The sequence below is a fragment of the Leptonychotes weddellii genome, chromosome 3 (genome assembly GCF_054177405.1).
Source record: "Leptonychotes weddellii isolate Sample4059 chromosome 3, ASM5417740v2, whole genome shotgun sequence".
Taxonomy (NCBI): Eukaryota; Metazoa; Chordata; class Mammalia; order Carnivora; family Phocidae; genus Leptonychotes; species Leptonychotes weddellii.
Window position 1 is genome coordinate 107738396 of NC_138371.1, and position 17703 is coordinate 107756098.

The 17703-nt window shown below is 35.0% G+C and overlaps 1 protein-coding gene across 5 annotated transcripts in view; it reads left to right on the plus strand.

Annotated features, from left to right (window-relative positions):
- The window catches only part of CDK8 (cyclin dependent kinase 8), a 120071-nt gene that overhangs the window by 81611 nt on the left and 20757 nt on the right, over window positions 1-17703 (plus strand). For all 5 annotated transcript variants that reach the window (XM_081814753.1, XM_081814752.1, XM_081814749.1 and 2 more), the window contains one exon: window positions 17331-17388. In XM_081814753.1, the coding sequence (XP_081670879.1) occupies window positions 17331-17388 (58 nt within the window). The remainder of the gene's footprint in view (window positions 1-17330; window positions 17389-17703) is intronic.

Sequence of the window (17703 nt, forward strand, 5' to 3'; positions counted from 1 at the left end):
TGGCTCAGTGCATTAAGCATCTGCATTTGGCTCAGGTCATGATCCCAGAGTCCCAGGTCAGGCTCCCTGCTCAGTGGGGAGTCCACTTCTCCCTGTGCCTCTCACCCTGCTCATGCCCTCTCTCTCTCAAATAAATAAATAAAATCTAAAACAAAAACAAAAAAATCCAGAGCTTTTGGGAAGAAAAATGCTTTGGGAAATGTCAGGTTTAATCAAGCTTATTGCTTGAGATTTGCTTCATTTATTGGGAACTTCAAGGATTTACTCTAATTTTCTTGTTTGTTTAATTGTGTAGTTTTAAGATTGCATCCATAAAATTTAGGCTTGAGGATAAAACATGGGTTTTACTGATGATAACTGATTAAGGCAAACTTAAATGAGGCTTGCATTCATTTTAATTAATATTATGAATATTGTGCTTATTCTAAAGTGTGTTTACTTAAATGACCAATTGGGCAATTTTCCTTGAAAATATTTGATTGTTTGTCAACAGTCTGGTTTATTGACAAATGCTACATTTGCTTAATTTTGATATTAATATTGAGCATACACAATGGACTGTGTTCTATTATTTGTAAATAAATGGAAAAGTAGCCCATTTAATTTTACTAAATGGCACAATTGCAAATATACATGTTTATATGGGCAGGTTACAAGTTGGTAATAAAAAATACTGTTACTTGGTTTGCATATTGCTTCTAGGCTACTTTTTCTTAAGATTCTGAATGAGTCTTTTCAGACACTTATCAACACACTACTAGAATATTTTTAGTCAAATTTCTCACTGATCAAGAATGGTTATTCTAAATAATCTCATCAAGGTTGTTTTTTTTTAAAGAGTGTAAGACTATATTTTTTTCCTATTTATTTATTTATTTATTTATTTATTTATTTATTTATTTTGATGTAGTGTTCCATGATTCATTGTTCGCGTATAACACCCAGTGCTCCATTCAATAATGCCCTCTTTAATACCCATCACCAGGCTAACCCATCCCTCCACCCCCCTCCCCTCTAGAACCCTCCATTTATTTCTCAGAAGAGTGTAAGACTATATTTTTTTTTTTTAAAGATTTTTATTTATTTATTTGAGACAGAGAGAATGAGAGACACAGAGCATGAGAGGGAGGAGGGTCAGAGGGAGAAGCAGACTCCCCGCCAAGCAGGGAGCCCGATGCGGGACTCGATCCCGGGACTCCAGGATCATGACCTGAGCCGAAGGCAGTCGCTTAACCAACTGAGCCACCCAGGCGCCCCTGTAAGACTATATTTTTGAGTGACCCTGAAAATTTAGTAGAAGTAGAGGACTATCATAGTTTTAAGTCAGATATAATCTTTTCTCTACTTTTGACATAATTGATGTGATACATCATTATATCATTTATATAAGTGTTTCCATGTTTATAAACAAAATTTACTATCATCTAGAGCAGTGTGCTTCTAAAAACGGGACAGATTTGGGAAGGTTTTGTTTAAAAAACTTCCGAATCATACTAATGACAAGAACTTACCAGGTCTCTGCCTGCATCTGATATAAGTTATTACTGCTGGATATAGTGTTAGTGGTGAATCCCCACTTTTTCTTTTTTGGCCTTCAGACTTTTACATTAGGAAAAGAGAAATACATTGTAGTTAAAATACAAAGAAATGGTTTTTCCAAAAAAAAGTTTCAGAATTCTCTGAATTATACTCTGAAAGAGCATATAAAAACTAATATTCCAGTCTAACTTTCTGATAGTAGAGTCAGGCCTTAGAGTATCAGAGTATTATATTGTTTTCCAGACTTCTGAAGATTTGCCAAGTAATTTAATCTTTAAGGATAGAATATATTAGGTAAGGTTTTGTCTTATCTCAGCTAAAATTGTCATCTAAACCTGTTTAAAGTCATAGGCTTCCATGGCCACATATATCTTTCAGTAAGTCTTTTTCAGTTTGACTACTGTATGTCTTTACCAGATACAAGCAAATGAGAAGTGGTCATATAGGAGGGGAAAAGTAAGTCTTCCTGAAGAAATAAACATATGCAGTTAGCCATATTTCAAAGTCAGTTCAACATAGAAGCTCAAGATTTTGTGTAAATGCTTGTAAATGCTGTTCTAATCAACACATAGGAATTTTTTTTGAGATTTAGTAAAAAAGTTTCCTCGGGTACAGTTAGATATTAAGTTGGCAATAGTTATTAAATTAACTATTGAAAAGTATTTATTAAAGTTCTACCCTTTAGAACTGGGATTTTACTTTTTCTTCAGAGTATAGCTGGGATTTTACTTTTTCTTCAGAGTATCACTTTGTTGTAATTACCAATGTCTGTTTTTATTATTTAATTTATGTATAATTTGCCTTCAGATATATATCATGCCATAGATCTAGTACTCTTAAGTAGGTATATAATGTGAGGATTCCCAACTCAGTGCTAAAATAGATGTCTGAGGGGTGCCTGAGTGGTTGTCAGTTAAGCATCCAGACTTTTGTTTTAAGGCCCAGATATTCATCTCATGGGTCCTGAGATTGAGCCCCGCAGCAGGCTCCGGGCTTAGCAGGGAGTCTGCTTGAAGATTCTCTCCCTCTGTCCCCTCCCCCAACTCGCAAGTGTGTGCTCTGTCTCCAAAATAAATAAATCTTTCTAAAAAATAAAATAGATGTTCTGAATTTCCGAGATTAGTTTCAATTCTCTAGAATTTATGATCTTTTCAAATTACAGATGGGCTTGTGATTTAGGTCAGCGCTGTTTAAGATGCCTGTTTAATAAAAATGTAAATGATGGGAGATAGACTGCTAATTTTTTTTAATCATGAGTTTAAAAATGTGTTTATGTAAACACCATGTAACATTTGAAATGAGCATTTTTTTGCTTTCCCTAATTTCATAGACTAACAGACCATAAAGTTGGAAGGCATCTTGGAAGTAACCATTTCCATCCCTTACATGGTGTGGTAATTCTTGCTAATATCTGCAGCAGTTAACCATCCCATCACCATTCAACATTTCCAGCAGTGACTAGTGTTCTATTACACTAGACTTGTTATTACACAGGTGTATTTCTTAGAGGGTAGAGTCAAAAACTCGGAATGTATAACACTCATTCTTTGGACCCGCTCTTCTTTTGATTGATCTTCTAATTTTTTGTCTGTCTAATTAACACCAGCTGGTAAAATCAGATGTTGTCTGGGCCTTATGGTAAGGAGGAAGAGGGGAATCTAAAAATAAAAAAAGAAGTAGGTGAAAAGTAGGAAGAAGTGAAGAATAACAATAGGAAAAATTAAGAAGAAAAATAAGAAATGATTGCATGTGGTAAGGACCAATAAGGGATCTTAGGTTATGCATCCTGAAAAATTAAGCCCCTATTATAGTGGGCCTAAGATTTGTTCAAATCTTGGTCTACCACTTAATTATATAACTTTTGGTAGGATTAACCTCTGTAAGTGTTAACTTTCCTCATTTATAAATGGGGCCAAACCTTTATTTTTATCTTTTTGATTGAGATTCATTTAAAGTATTAGGACTGTGATTGGCACATAATAATGTTCATTTAGTACATTTTACTTCCAATTTATCATCACATTGCCCTAGGAATATAAGTATACCTTAAGGGCAGGAACTTTATCCATTTATTTTACTGCTATATCATTTGTACCCAGAATAACACATATTGGATGCACAATAAATATTTATTGAATGAATAAATGGATTCTTATCAATTCTGTCTTCAAAATATATCTCAGATTAAACTACAGTAAGACCTTCCAGTAACTCAGATTTGAATATAGCACATTGGCCATTGGTCCTACGCATCTGACTAGTGTCATTTCCCAAAGAAGAGTAAACTGTGGTGCTTATTGTCAGGGAGACGAAGCTGTGGGAGAGTGAGGGAAGGGCAAAGGAAGGGCATCTTTATTACCCTCCCTTTAAGGGAAGGGCAAATTTGGCAGAGATTCTGCATTCTTGTAGTTCAGTATCTCTAGATCAATCCAGTAAATCAGGAGCCACCAATAGGGAGATTCTAAAATTCTTTGCTGGCAGGACATGGATTTGGATTTTCCAGGTGGACTTCCAGGACTGCTAGTTTATAGGCTCACTTTATTTGTCTCATTAATTTCTGTTCATTTACCCCACAGTAACCTGACCTTCCAGTTTACACTTCCAGTTGAATTTTTTGGACTCCACTTATTGCCTTATGGCTTTACTTCTTTCTATTATTGCTGTTCTAATCCAGGGCACCTGGATTACTGCAAAAACTCCCAAGCGATCTAACATTGTAGTCTTGTGGTTTATATGGTCAAATATCGACATAGCCTTGAGAATGATCCCTCTAAAAAGTAAATCACATATTCCACTACCTAAAATGCCTCTGTAGCTTCCCACCTGTGAGACTGGTACACAGAATCTATCCCAAACATATCATATTATGTCTTTGTACTGCAGACTGGGAAGCAGAAAGCCTGCAGCATTGTTTTATATATCACTAAGAAAGAAAACATTTTGCCAATTTGACTGTCACACAGAAGGTATAAGATAGAACACAGTTACAGAAATAATAAAATTTTAAGGGAAAGTAAAAATTGGAATGTATGAAATGCATTTTTTTTCCCTTGTTATTTGGTAATGGTAAATGGCTAGGACCTATTTACTAGTGCAGTGGCAAGTAATTGAGGTGACTATTTTTCTGTCTTTAATGAAAATTCTTAAGTTTCACCATTATATATGATGTTTGTTCTGGGGTTTTGGTGAATACCTTTTATCAGGTTAAAGATGTTTACTTGTATATCTAATTAAGTTGTTTGTTCCTAAATCAAAAATGGATTTTATTTAGTGCTTTTTCTGCATCTTTTGAGATGGTCATATAGCTATTTCCTTTAATCTGTTAATGTGGAAACTTAATTTATAAGGTTTTGTTTTGTTTTTGAAGTTGAACCATCCTTGCATTCATGGGATCAACTGTATTTGGTCTTGATTTTTTTTCAATCACTATTGGATTCCCTTTGCTAATATTTTATTTCATCTTTATTGACAAGTGAGATGGGTCAGTACTCATGTGTTTGTATACTGTCTTTGTTCTGTTTTCATGATTATCAGCTTCAGAAAATGATTTTATTATCTGTGTACAATGTAGAAATTATTTATTCTTGTAGGTCGATAAAAGTCATCTGTGAAATTCCGTTTCTGGTGCACTGAAGTGGGGACTGATGATTTTTTACTACAATTTAAAAATTTTTAGTGGTTGTTGAACTATTCTGGTGTCCTACAAAACCCTAGATTAAATAAACATTTTAAAATAAGTACAAATTACCATAATTGGCACTGGAAGAGGTAGAAAAACTAAAGAGACCAGTAACTATGGAAGAAATAAAGACATTTGTCACAGGGCTACCTCTACAAAATGTAACAATTGCACATGGTTTCACATTTGCTTCAACCCTCAAGCAACAGCTAATCCTACACTGTATAAACTATTCTAGAGCAAAAGAAAGTTTCCTTAATAACTCTGTAGGAAGAAAGCATAACACTGACACGAAGCTGGTAAAGATAATGCACACAGCCCACAGAATTACATATAAGTATTTGTGCATATTTCTTAAGTAAAATGTTAGCAAAAAAAGATCCAGAGCGACATTGAAGGAATACTATGCTTTAAGTAAATGAAGCTCATTTTAAGAATGCATGGATGATTTCGTATTTGGAAACCTATTAACAGGATTCACAATATTACTAGTGCTAAGAGAATAACACTATGGTTATCTCAGTAGTTGTAAATGTAAAACTTTAGCAAAATTCAATATGCAGTATTATTTGACAAAATTTAATATTCATTTCTGATTGAAGTTCTTATTAAAAATAAGAAAAGAAGGAAACTTCCAAGCATGAAAAGTATATATATCAAATCAATAGCCATTAACCTTTGACCTTCCATCACTACTTATTTAACAATGTTCTGGTACAGAAATAACCTAGATAGCTATGATAGGGGAGGCTCCAAGAAGCAAAAGAGCCTTTATAAGACATTTGTATTAAATATAAATAGTACAGATTTAGATATATCTAGAATTATGTCCTTCAAGATGTTTGTAATGGTTTAACTCTGTGAGATAAGATTTCAGGTAAATTTCACTTTCTCTCTACTTTCCTATATTTTAATTTTCTACAAGAATGTATATTTTTATTACTTTTTTTAACAGCTGATGTTAAGAATAAGCAGTTTTTTTAATCTCTAAAAGGTATAAATGACTAAAAGCTAGAAGATATCAAAAGCTACTAGGGGTGTCTCATAGGGCAATATAGAAAAATCACCTTGGGGGCACTGCCCACTTAAGCATGGCACCCTCCCAACCCCCCAGGAAGCTTTTGCTTAAGAATCACTACAGCAGTGAATCATTGTTAACAGATTATAGTGCTAGCTGCCATCATAATCATCATTTATAATATATTTAGGATCTTACATATCAAGCATCATGCTGTAAGCCTTTTATGAGCATTTGTCACATTTAATATCTGCAGCGACCCTTGTTATTTTATTTGTCTCTTATAAATGATGAAATGGAGATTAAGGTCACACAACTTAATAGCTGGTGGCACCTCTGAGTTTTTTCAGCCTTATTCTTAACTACTTCCTCATTTTCTAAAGCAATCTATCATATTCCTCAAATGTGTAGCAGAAGAAAAAAGTTGAGAACCATTGGTCTCAAGTCTGTGTCTGTTCAAATAGAAAACAAAATTATAGTATCAGATAAAGTATATTTTATTTCAAAAGATTGAAATACATTTTATAATGGCAGAATGATTAATGAAAATACAGCAAAGAATTTATGGTTTGTTCAATTTGACAATTGTACAAAAACAAATAGAAATATATAATTGTATACCTTGCCATTTTTCTCTCAGATTATGACAAAATTTTTTAAATAAAGAACAAACAGAAATTGTAGAATAAAGCAATGTGGTGTAAGAGAGTTGCTTGGCATTTAGAGCTGTCTAAAAGAATGTATTTTTTAAATAAACATTCACGCACAAAATTACAAAAGTCCAGTTTGTACTAGAGATTAGATTCATGGTAAGAACTCACAAAGTCATAAATTCTGCATTTCAGAACACAATAAAATAAAGCTAGAAATAAAAGCAGAATTATCTTTTCTTAACTATTAGACATCATCAATTGAAAAATAAGCCATTTAAGACATGGAATTTGAAAGTACAAAAAATACTCTTGAGTTAAATGTATGCATCCATCGCAAGTTGCAAGACACATGTCAGTGTCAGCATTTTTGAAATCGTACAAGTAGGCAGAAATATATAGCTTCAAACCAGTTGTTTGAAAGGCAAATAAAAAATCAGAAAAACTTTTGAAACATGTTAGAAAAATGAGTAATAATAACAGATCATATAAGTTAAGGAAAACACCAAGATTAACCAAAAGTCAGACCACAAATGCTATAAGCAGTTAATTCACTGTACATACTTAACACATACATACACAGTGTGTGCATAAACATTTTTAGAAGTTTCGCTGGGAAGGTAACACAACAATTCTTAGGAGCCGCCATTTTCTGCTATCAAACGATGTTGCTCAGTTGTGCACCGGCCGTATAATGCAGTGGTTGAAGAGGACAGACTCTGGAACCAAACTACCTGCATTTCAACCCTAGCTCTGCTCCTGACAAGTCAGTGTGAAATGGTTACTGTGAACTAACTCAGTTCAGCTGAGACTTTTCTGGCCTTGGTCATCTCACTTATAAATTGGAATAATAATACGTACTAATGTGGAGTAATTGTGAGGATTAAATGAATTCATCTATATAGAGAACCTAGCACATGACTAACATGCATGTTGCTATTGTTATACTGTTGCTTCCCTGCTTAAAACTATTGGGTTTTCATTTAGAGATTAAGAAGTTATTTTATCCGCAAACTAGACCCTGTATTAGCTGGCCCCCCGTCTGACTTTATAAGTACATTTCCTGCCAGTCTACCCCTGCTTACCATGTTCTACCCACAAATGCCTTCTTGTTTTTCCTTCTGACTACAAAGTTCATACATAATATAACACATACATAAATAACCCTTTCTTCTCATCTGTCAAGTCCCAGCTTAAATGTCACCTTGAAAGGCCTTCCTCATGTCCTATCCACTACGTGCCCCCATTTTTCCTTCCCTCACCATCTAATTTCAGAATAGGAACCCCATTCTCTCTAATGGAATCTTTTTTTTTCTTTTATAGCATTTAGTACATTTGTAATTTTTTATGTATTTGTTTACCTTTATCTAATGTCTGGCTTCCCTATAGACCCGGACCACCGGGCCATGTCTGTTTTCTTACGAACTATCTATCTCATGCCAAGGACAGTGCATGATACATGATGTGTCCTCAGTATGTTAAATGAATGAACACTAACTGCTATGACATGAATTACAACCTAGAATTTATCAAGAACTTTAAAAAATACTCATTCCTTTTGATCTAGCCACCCTACTCTTAACAAACTCTCTTAAGGATATTGTAAAAAATGGTGAAAAGACCATCACAGTTTTATTGATAATAATGACAAATTGAAAAAAATTTACATGTCTAACAACCAGAAAATAATTGTGCAAATTATGACATTTAGAAAAGGTGAACTATTGTGTTGTCATTTAAAATTATGTTTACAGTAAGTTTAAGTAATGTTGTTACAATGTTAAGAGAAAAAGCAGACCACAACATAGTGGCAATAAAATGCTGAGTGAAAAATACATCAACAAAAGAAAACATACCAAAATATTGTGGTTAACTCTGGATAGTAAATTGTACTTTCTTAATCATATTTCAAAAAAATAAACTTTTCTACAAGATCATATATTCTAGAAGGAAAACAGTGTGTTTTTTTAAGTATCAGGTGTTAACCAAAATTATTCACACTATTATAAGAAGTTACTTATAATAAACTAGAAGTTATTTACAATAAAGAAGAGCATCAGTCTTTATTATCATTAGGGAGAAGTATTTTCTTGTCTATAATTTTTTTTGTTACTTATTTCTTAAAACTACACTAACACCCACATGGATCATAGTAGTAAAATGTATATTTAAAAATTGGGATATTTATTCTAGTTTTAGCTGGAGATAAATTCATAAGTAAATTCCTAACTATTACTAAAGATACAATAGACATGCTAAAATGTAAAAACACTAGTAAAGATACCCTTAGAGATATAAAATGTAAAGTTTTTAGCAAGAGGAAAGTAACACATTAGAAAAATGGCAAAAATAACTGAATATATCTTTACTATCTAGAATATAGAGAATTGAGGTGAATATTTAAGTTTAATAATCTAAGCCTCCTCCATAAAACAAACCTACAGAGCAGATCAGAACATGATTATCAGTGAAAGATACTCAAATTAAAATTTTGTTACTATTATATATCACTTAAGCTAATAAAAATTATAAAATTTTATATACACTGCTTTTGGTTTTCCAGATTGGTTTTATCGTACTTAATGGTATTGTTTTTATAAAAGATCGTTGAATTTATAGAATTGATACTTGACCCTTTCAAGGGCAAAGTCTGTTAATGTGTATCAAAAAACCTTAAAAATGTTTATAACCTTTACCCAGCAATTTGACTTTCTAGCAATTTCTCAAAGGCACATTCAGAAGTGTTTGTTATGGCATCATTTTTCTTTAATTAAGGAACTAGGAACAACCAAAACATTTAATAGTAGGTAATTGATGTAAATTATGATGAATCCATGGGATTCATAAGGATTATATCAGAAAAGTAATTTCCAAATTAAAAATAAATCTTCATGATATACTTACTAGTGAGGAAAGGGTACAAACAATATATTTAGTATGATGCCATTTTTTAGTTTTATAAAAAGGAAAAAAACAAAAGGTAACCTGAAATGTTTATAGTGGTCATCTATTAGTTTAAAGATTATAAATGCTTTGTTTTCAGTCATCTATTATCAAGCACATTGTCCTTTTCTTCATTTCCCAAATTATGTCCATTGAGCACGTATCCACCTTTGAAACTTAAAAAGCAAAACAAACTTCTAGTTTTAGAACAATAAAGCTATTGATATTATTTGATCTGATAATTCTTTGGAGATTTCATCCCAAGGAAATTACCTGGCGTATGTGTCAGGGTGTTTTGGGGGTGGGGTGGGGAGGCAAGTATAATTTATACAAACATTGTTAGTGGGCGCATCATCGGGGTTGGTGCCAAAAGTGGGGGCTTGGGGGAAATACAGCCAGCTGTCTATTAATAGAGGAATAAAATGTAGTTAGTAAAAGTAATGTACAAACATCCAGATTTGTCCAGAAAATAATAACTTGGGAAGACAGAACACAAAACAGTACTACCCACTGATCACTGTTATACTAACAATTATATAAATTAATATTGTCTAAAATAGTCTTTGGAGTTACAGTGATTTTCAGATTTGAATATAAACTATGTATACTCGGGCGCCTGGGTGGCTCAGTTGGTTAAAGCGACTGCCTTCGGCTCAGGTCGTGATCCTGGAGTCCCGGGATCGAGTCCCACATCAGGCTCCCAGCTCAGCAGGGAGTCTGCTTCTCCCTCTGACCCTCCTCCCTCTCATGCTCTCTGTCTCTCATTGTCTCTCTCGCAAATAAATAAAATCTTAAAAAAAAAAAAACAACAACTATGTATACTCTTTTTTTTTAATTTGGTTAACTTCTTAATGACACTGGAACTGTTCTGAAAATTTAAAGATTTTTGATATCCTTTCTCTGCCCCTTAATACCTCTCCCTTAAGATGCCTTTGATCTCCTTACTGTTACTCAGTTTTCTAGTTTTCAAGATTACTTGAAGGTACTTTTTTTTTCTTTATTGGATACTTTATTAGATTCTTTGCTTGAATTGTGTTCTAACACACCTTTATAACTTTACAAAAATACAATTAAATAAATCTAATTTGGAAAATACATTTCCATCTACAAGAAAATATACACATATATATTAATATGTGCACACACATTCTTTATTAGGAATAAATAAGATATAGCTGTGCCTGTAAATTTAAAAGTTTATTTCTGTTGCCATGTTTCTGTCCTGTGCACCCATGTTTCATTGTTAATGAAATGACTATTGCCTCTGGTAGTCTGTGACAGTAAGAAAATGATCTTTGTGTCAGTGAAAATAGGAGAGTATATTCCAGGTTGATCTTGTTGCACTTAAACTGGTATTTTATACCTCAACTGCCTTAAGTGGGCAGGTTAAGAATTTTGTAATTTAAAAATTCAAAATTTGTAGTTTCAAAAGATAACAATTTTAATAATGTAGATCATGTTTATTATTTGAAATACTTTGGATGATGATATTCACAACTTGGTAAAAGACCATTTTATGTAACTTTGTATTACCTAGGAGACACTAGATGAAAACAAGAAATAGAGCTAGTAGTCTGGACTGAAGGAAAGTAGGAAGGGCTTATTGAAAGGAATTGTCATCTATTATTAGCGTGATTACTGTCATGTAGTTAAATGCTTGTTTCATAAAATATCTCGATTTGCATCAACTGTGAGAACCTAATTCCTATTCTCCCTAAAAGAGGACTTCTTAGGTAAGTGAAAGATTAGTCAGCATCCCCATGTGTTTTGATACTCCAGTTAGCACTGCCTCCATCCCTTGAGAGAAGGCAGAGCCAACTCTGTGGAGATTTAGTATAAGATATTAGTGAATTCTTGAGGCACTGTCTCCTGTTGTTTATCTTTCAGACCAGCTCCTGAGCTTTCACATTTCAGGCAGGTTGGGGATCATCACCTCTGTGAAGCTTTTCCTTGCCTGAATTTACCCCACCTGTTAGTCTAACCTGACCTCTTTGGAGGCGGAACTGTTTGCTTGCTGCTTTGTTTGTTGGTCTCTGGGCTTCAGTGCCTCTTAATTCAGTAAATACAGGGATGAATGTATAGTACTTAAACTGTTGACCGTAGGGGATGAAGTTCCGTGTTACAAGTCACATTTATTTTCTAATCAGGAAGCAGAATTTATTAGGAAATTATACATGTTTTTTTTCACATCTATACAAAAAGCAAGAAACAAACTTCCTAGAGTAAAAGTTGGTAATTTCTTCTTTAGCTTGAAGGTGTTCATTCAGCAGCAGTAGTGGGTAAAATTTAGTATTAGAGGTGAAAAATACCAATTCATAGCTCGGAAGAAAAAGTGAGAACTGTATTATAAAGACATCTTCCAGATCTCATTCACTGGATTTCCAAATTTATATCTAACTCAACTCCTTAGAAGATTTCATTAAAACAATTTTTTTTTAAAGATTTTATTTATTTATTTGACAGAGATAGCGAGAGCAGGAACACAAGTAGGGGGAGTGGGAGAGGGAGAAGCAGACTCCCGCTGAGCAGGGAGCCTGATGGCGGGGCTCAATCCCAGGACCCTGGGATCATGACCTGAGCTGAAGGCAGACACTTAACTAACTGAGCCACCCAGGTGCCCCATCATTAAAACAATTTTTTAAATTACTGAGTATATGTCTACTAAGACTTTGCTGCTCATGTGTATATATCAGAGTTAATTTTGTCAGCATGTATTGTAGTACATAATGATTAACAACCAAACTGAAAGTTTTTGAGTTATCTAAAAAATGTGCCACTGGGTTGTGTTGTTTACAATGTTTGTGAAGGTTAAATTCTGAATAAATCTTAGAGTACAGCACTAACAGTGGTTTCTTTTTTTTTTTTTTTAAGCTTTTATTTATTGAGATAGAGAGCAGGAGCAGGGGAGCAGAGTTAGATGGAGAAGCAGGCTTCCTGCTGAGCAGGGAACCTGACGTGGGGCTCGATCCCAGGACCCCGGGATCATGACCTGAGCTGAAGGCAGATGCTTACTGAGCCACGCAGGCACCCCCTAACAATGGTTTCTTATGGATTGCTATTTTTTTTCATAGATCCATCAAGAATGAAATTTTCGTGTTGCCTCAAAGTCTCCATTTTGCCTTGACACCTTAGTGCACATATGAAGGCCCCATTTTCACCCCTAGAATAAGAAGGTCTTGGCAGTTACCTGGACAGATCAGCCATCCTTCACTTCTGCACCTTTGTCAGATGCCTCTGATCGATAATGGTGGTTTCTGGTCAGCCCAATTCCTGTCTTTCTCAAGACAGAGCTCCCTAAAGTCCTTACCTTTTTTTTTTTTTTAAATCAGGATTGACCCCTTAAATGAAACCAATTCGCCATCTCTGCTGTATGCCAAAGGCATCCGTGTACTATTCCACAGCATGACAAATTCTAGAGGACAGAAAACCTCTACATGAATGGTTTTCTCTGCAATACAAACATCTTGCTTTAGGAAATATCAGTGAGTTTTTTGGGGAGCATAACAACAGGAAGCAAAATAAGCCATGAGCCTGTAATAAAAAACAAGGACATGTTCTTTTAATTACAAACACATTTTTTTTTTTCTGGGAGAAACAGAACAGCAATAAGGGAAGGATATCATAGTTTCAAACAAATCTACTTCACACAAGTGTTTGGTTGATTTATTTCATTGTTCAGCAGGCAATAAAAGGTGTTCTGTAATCATGTCTTTGCATAGCATAGCCATATTTGAAGATGTTGCTATGATGTAATAATACTTTAAGTCATGTTGGACCTCTGATCTCCATAAGCAGAAAGATAGTTAATGGAGTGTATGCCTCATTAAAATGTAAACTTTTATATGTTCTTTCAAAGTGGTTATGTTGGATAGCATATAAAAGATCACAGACTATTTACCACAGTTATGGTTATTACTAATTGATTCATGTACTGTCACTAACAAATGGAAGTTTTGGCTCTAGAGCTAAAAACTACCAAATTCTACTACTAGACAAAGAAAAGAGAAAGAAAAGAAAGTAGCTTTTTTGGAGAATACTGTTTCAGCATGGCATTAAGTACTAAAGGAAAAATTATCAAGTCTTTGAAGCCTTCCTTAATATTGGTTAAGCAACAAGACAAATACAAGAGTATTCATGATCGTTAGGGCCTTTCTGCCTTCTTCTCTTGAGACTTCCTTTAGATTGCATTCGCTAAAGAAATTTAGTGTTAGACATAGTGTTACTCTACTAAATCAGAGTATCGTACCTGGGGCATATAGAATGTTACCATAAAAATAACATGAGGAGGGACCCATCGTTCATAGTAGTGTTATTGAAACAACACAGCACTGTTCTTTGTGACTATACAGCATGCCCAAACTGAATCTTAAGTTCACTTACAAAAGTAGTGATGGTAATGGCTTTTAGCCCCAAGACCTGCTTCAGATCATACAATAGGCAGCAATTTGCCTAGAAAAGTGATTTTTAACTATTAACTAGAGCTTTGGCCCCAAATCCTTGACAGAGAAACTGTTTATTCCCCCAACCAGTGCTAAAACCCCGGTTTGGAACTTGACAGTCTGATAAGTCTCGAACAAAATGAAGAACAAGAGAGGGAGTTTCTCCCCCTTTACCTTATAGTAGGCTGACCAGTACCACTCACCCCAAGGCTTCTCATGAATAGGCCCAGCTGCTGAATGAGTAAGAAAGCAAAAAAGGAGAGAGATTTTCCACTCCATCTAAAATAAAAGGAGGAGAGAGATGTCAATGTTGTGCTCTGCTCTTGCCAGATCCAGAGAGAAAATTTTAGGATTGAGCACTTAAGTGCTGGAAAAGTCCATCACAGCAAACCAGTTAATCACTTTGCACCTCTGGAGGAGGGAGTGGGATTGGGACATGGTGGAGGAGCAATGGGTGGTGAAAGGGTCTTTAACTTTTAATTGTATGTGACTTTATAGTTTGAATTGTTTATAATTGGAATGTATTCATGTGTTATTTATGTCATCAAGTAGGGGGGCAAAGAATCAGATTTTGCCAAATAACACAGAGGAAGGGTCTTTGAGGGCAGAAATAATGGGATAGCAATGACCTAGATCTGAAAGCTCTAGTCACAGGACACTGAAAACCAGTATGGCAGGAGCAGTGTGGGCTGTGGCAGGTGGGGCAGGACAGATTGATGGGAATGAGCTTGCGGGTGCCTTGCATCCCCTCATAAGGACTTTGGATCTTATTCACAAGTGGTGAGAGACTAGTTAAAGTAGAAATAATATTTTAGTAATAATAAAGCATAGCAAAAGCATTCAAAGACATTTTTGGAAAGGTTCATGCATACCACTGTCACTACTCTTTTTGTTCTAGTCTTTACCCATCGTACTTTTTTTAACCTATTTGTAATCACAGTCTATATATCTTTTTTTTTTTTTTGAAGATTTTATCTATTTATCTGACAGAGAGGGACACAGCGAGAACAGGAACACAAGCAGGGGGAGTGGGAGAGGGAGAAGCAGGCTTCCCCGCGGAGCAGGGAGCCCAAAGCAGGGCTCGATCCCAGGACCCCGAGATCATGACCCGAGCCGAAGGCAGATGCTTATTAACGACTGAGCCACCCAGGTGCCCCTATATATTATTTTGTGTTCTGTTTTCACCCAATCTTATAAGAATTTTCCATGATACTACTATGGAAGATTTTAAGCAAGGGAGTGATATGATCAGCTTTGTCTTTTAGAAAGGTTACCCTGGCAACAGTACAGAGATGGATTGGATGGAAAATGAATCATAATGGGGTAAAGGGTAGGGAATGTGTTCAAGAGATGTTTAGGGATTTCTGCCCCAGTGGACCAAAAGAAGAGAGTTCTAGCACAGACATAGAAGTTTCTTCCTGAGTCCATATTGGTAGTTGAGAGCAAGCCTTGCTCCTCAGCCAGATAGAAATGCTGCCTGATTCCTCTTGGAAAGCCCTCCTCTGCCTTCAATATTTTATGCTAGTTTCAGAGATCTGATTTCATTTTGAAGTAGGCTGAGCTCCGAGAGTCTCTGCAGAGTCTAACCCACTGGTGACTAATTAACACAGTGCATGAAAGCAGTTTTACTTGTGCTAGGCAGCACTTGCAGATAGTGCACAGGGAATAGTGTTAATACTGTACTTCTTTAGGTACTTTGCCGGTTATTCCAGTGGTCCGGAGTGTGTGTGTGTGTGTGTGTGTGTGTGTGTGTGTAGTAATGATAGAGGTTCTGAAAACTTTTTCTTGAATGAATTATTGTTATTATGGTGTATACATTAATTGAAAAACTTGCTACATAAAGTTACTTTCAAAATGGTATATTAGGAAGGGAGCACTAGACTTAAGCCGTGGGGTAGATTCTGCTGCTGCTGCCCAGTCTTATAGGGCGAGTCATTTAATCTCTCGTGCCTAGTTTCTTCACCTTGAAAAATGTAGGAACCTCTACCGTTTCAGCAATTCTTTTCTTTTTGCTAGGGATAAAAAAATTTTTTTTGATCTGTAGTAGTTGATAGAATAATATACTGTAAGTTACATTTTAGCATGGGGGCTATTACTAAATATGGTTTGGGAAGCCTATGAACTAGTTTCCACTGTAAACAGCCTTCATTAAAATCTTTAATTTTAAGGTTGCTTCAATCTGTACTTGAAGGGCGTTCTAATCTAGTTTCACTGTTATTTAGCAGACTGGTAGAATTAAAGACCAAGTAGACAGGGTAGCAGGGTGAGAAAGGTTTGGGGGTTGCTCTCCCCCACCCTTTCCTCTCTGTCCATCCTACCCCCTTATCTTCCTTCTTCCCCTCTTCTTCCTTCTTGCTGATGAGGGCACAAATCTCACATGTCAACGTAGTAGATACCGCTATAGCAGATTGTAGATGATAGTTAATCCTGTATATTTTTAGAGACTTTAACACTGTTTGAAATTTTACTTCTGTAAAATCTCACTTTAAGTTTTAGCTTCTCTTTTTATTTAAACATAAAATCTCAAAACTGTTCAGGTCATAGAAAATTCCTCTTCACTAATTCATTTAGAAAAGACTTTAGTAAATTGATTCTCTGTAATTTATTTGTTTAGACATAGGTGCATACTTTGCCATTTCCAAAAAAAAAAAGATACCCGGTGTCTCCTTCCTTTGCTATTTAGAATTAAGTCATCTTTGAAGATACATTTTCCCTTAAAGTTGCAGGATATTTTATTATAATTGAAAGAGTTGGAAGGAACCACAACATTATAACTTCCTGTCAGATGCTCCACAGTGAACACAGACTTGGCTAAATAAGCCAAGAAAAGCCTTATTTGCTCTACCTGGAGAAAAGCACTGTCATATTTGGGACTTCATGAGGTTTGCATATTGCTTTGCATATATATACATAAAGTTTCTTTGGTGACTTCCTGTGTTTGATTTTAATTTTTGAGTAAATGAGATTTTGTAAAGGTGGATATGTTATATTGGCATAATGTCTATTTAAAAGAAACCACACTACTGTCTACTGAAAAAAAAAACACTATTTTGTTTCCACAGAAACCTGCTAATATTTTAGTTATGGGTGAAGGTCCTGAGCGAGGAAGAGTAAAGATTGGTATGTTTTATCTTTGATAAGTCACAGTGTAGCACTCTTTTAAACCTTCTGCAGTCAGCAGTATCACTTCTAACTTTTGCTGTATTAATATGTGTATATTCATGTAGTTCCTTCTGATCAAAGCCATTTCTAAAGAGTTTACATTAAAAGTGAAAAATGTTTCACACTCTTAAAAGGTGTCAAACAATCTTTAGAGATTGAAGTGTTCTAATTATAAAATAAGCCATGGAAGTTTCTTAGAAACCTTTGCCTTCATTAAAAATAGCCTATGGAGGTGAGTAGCTTCTATCCATGTTAAAAGCCAGCCTCACCTTT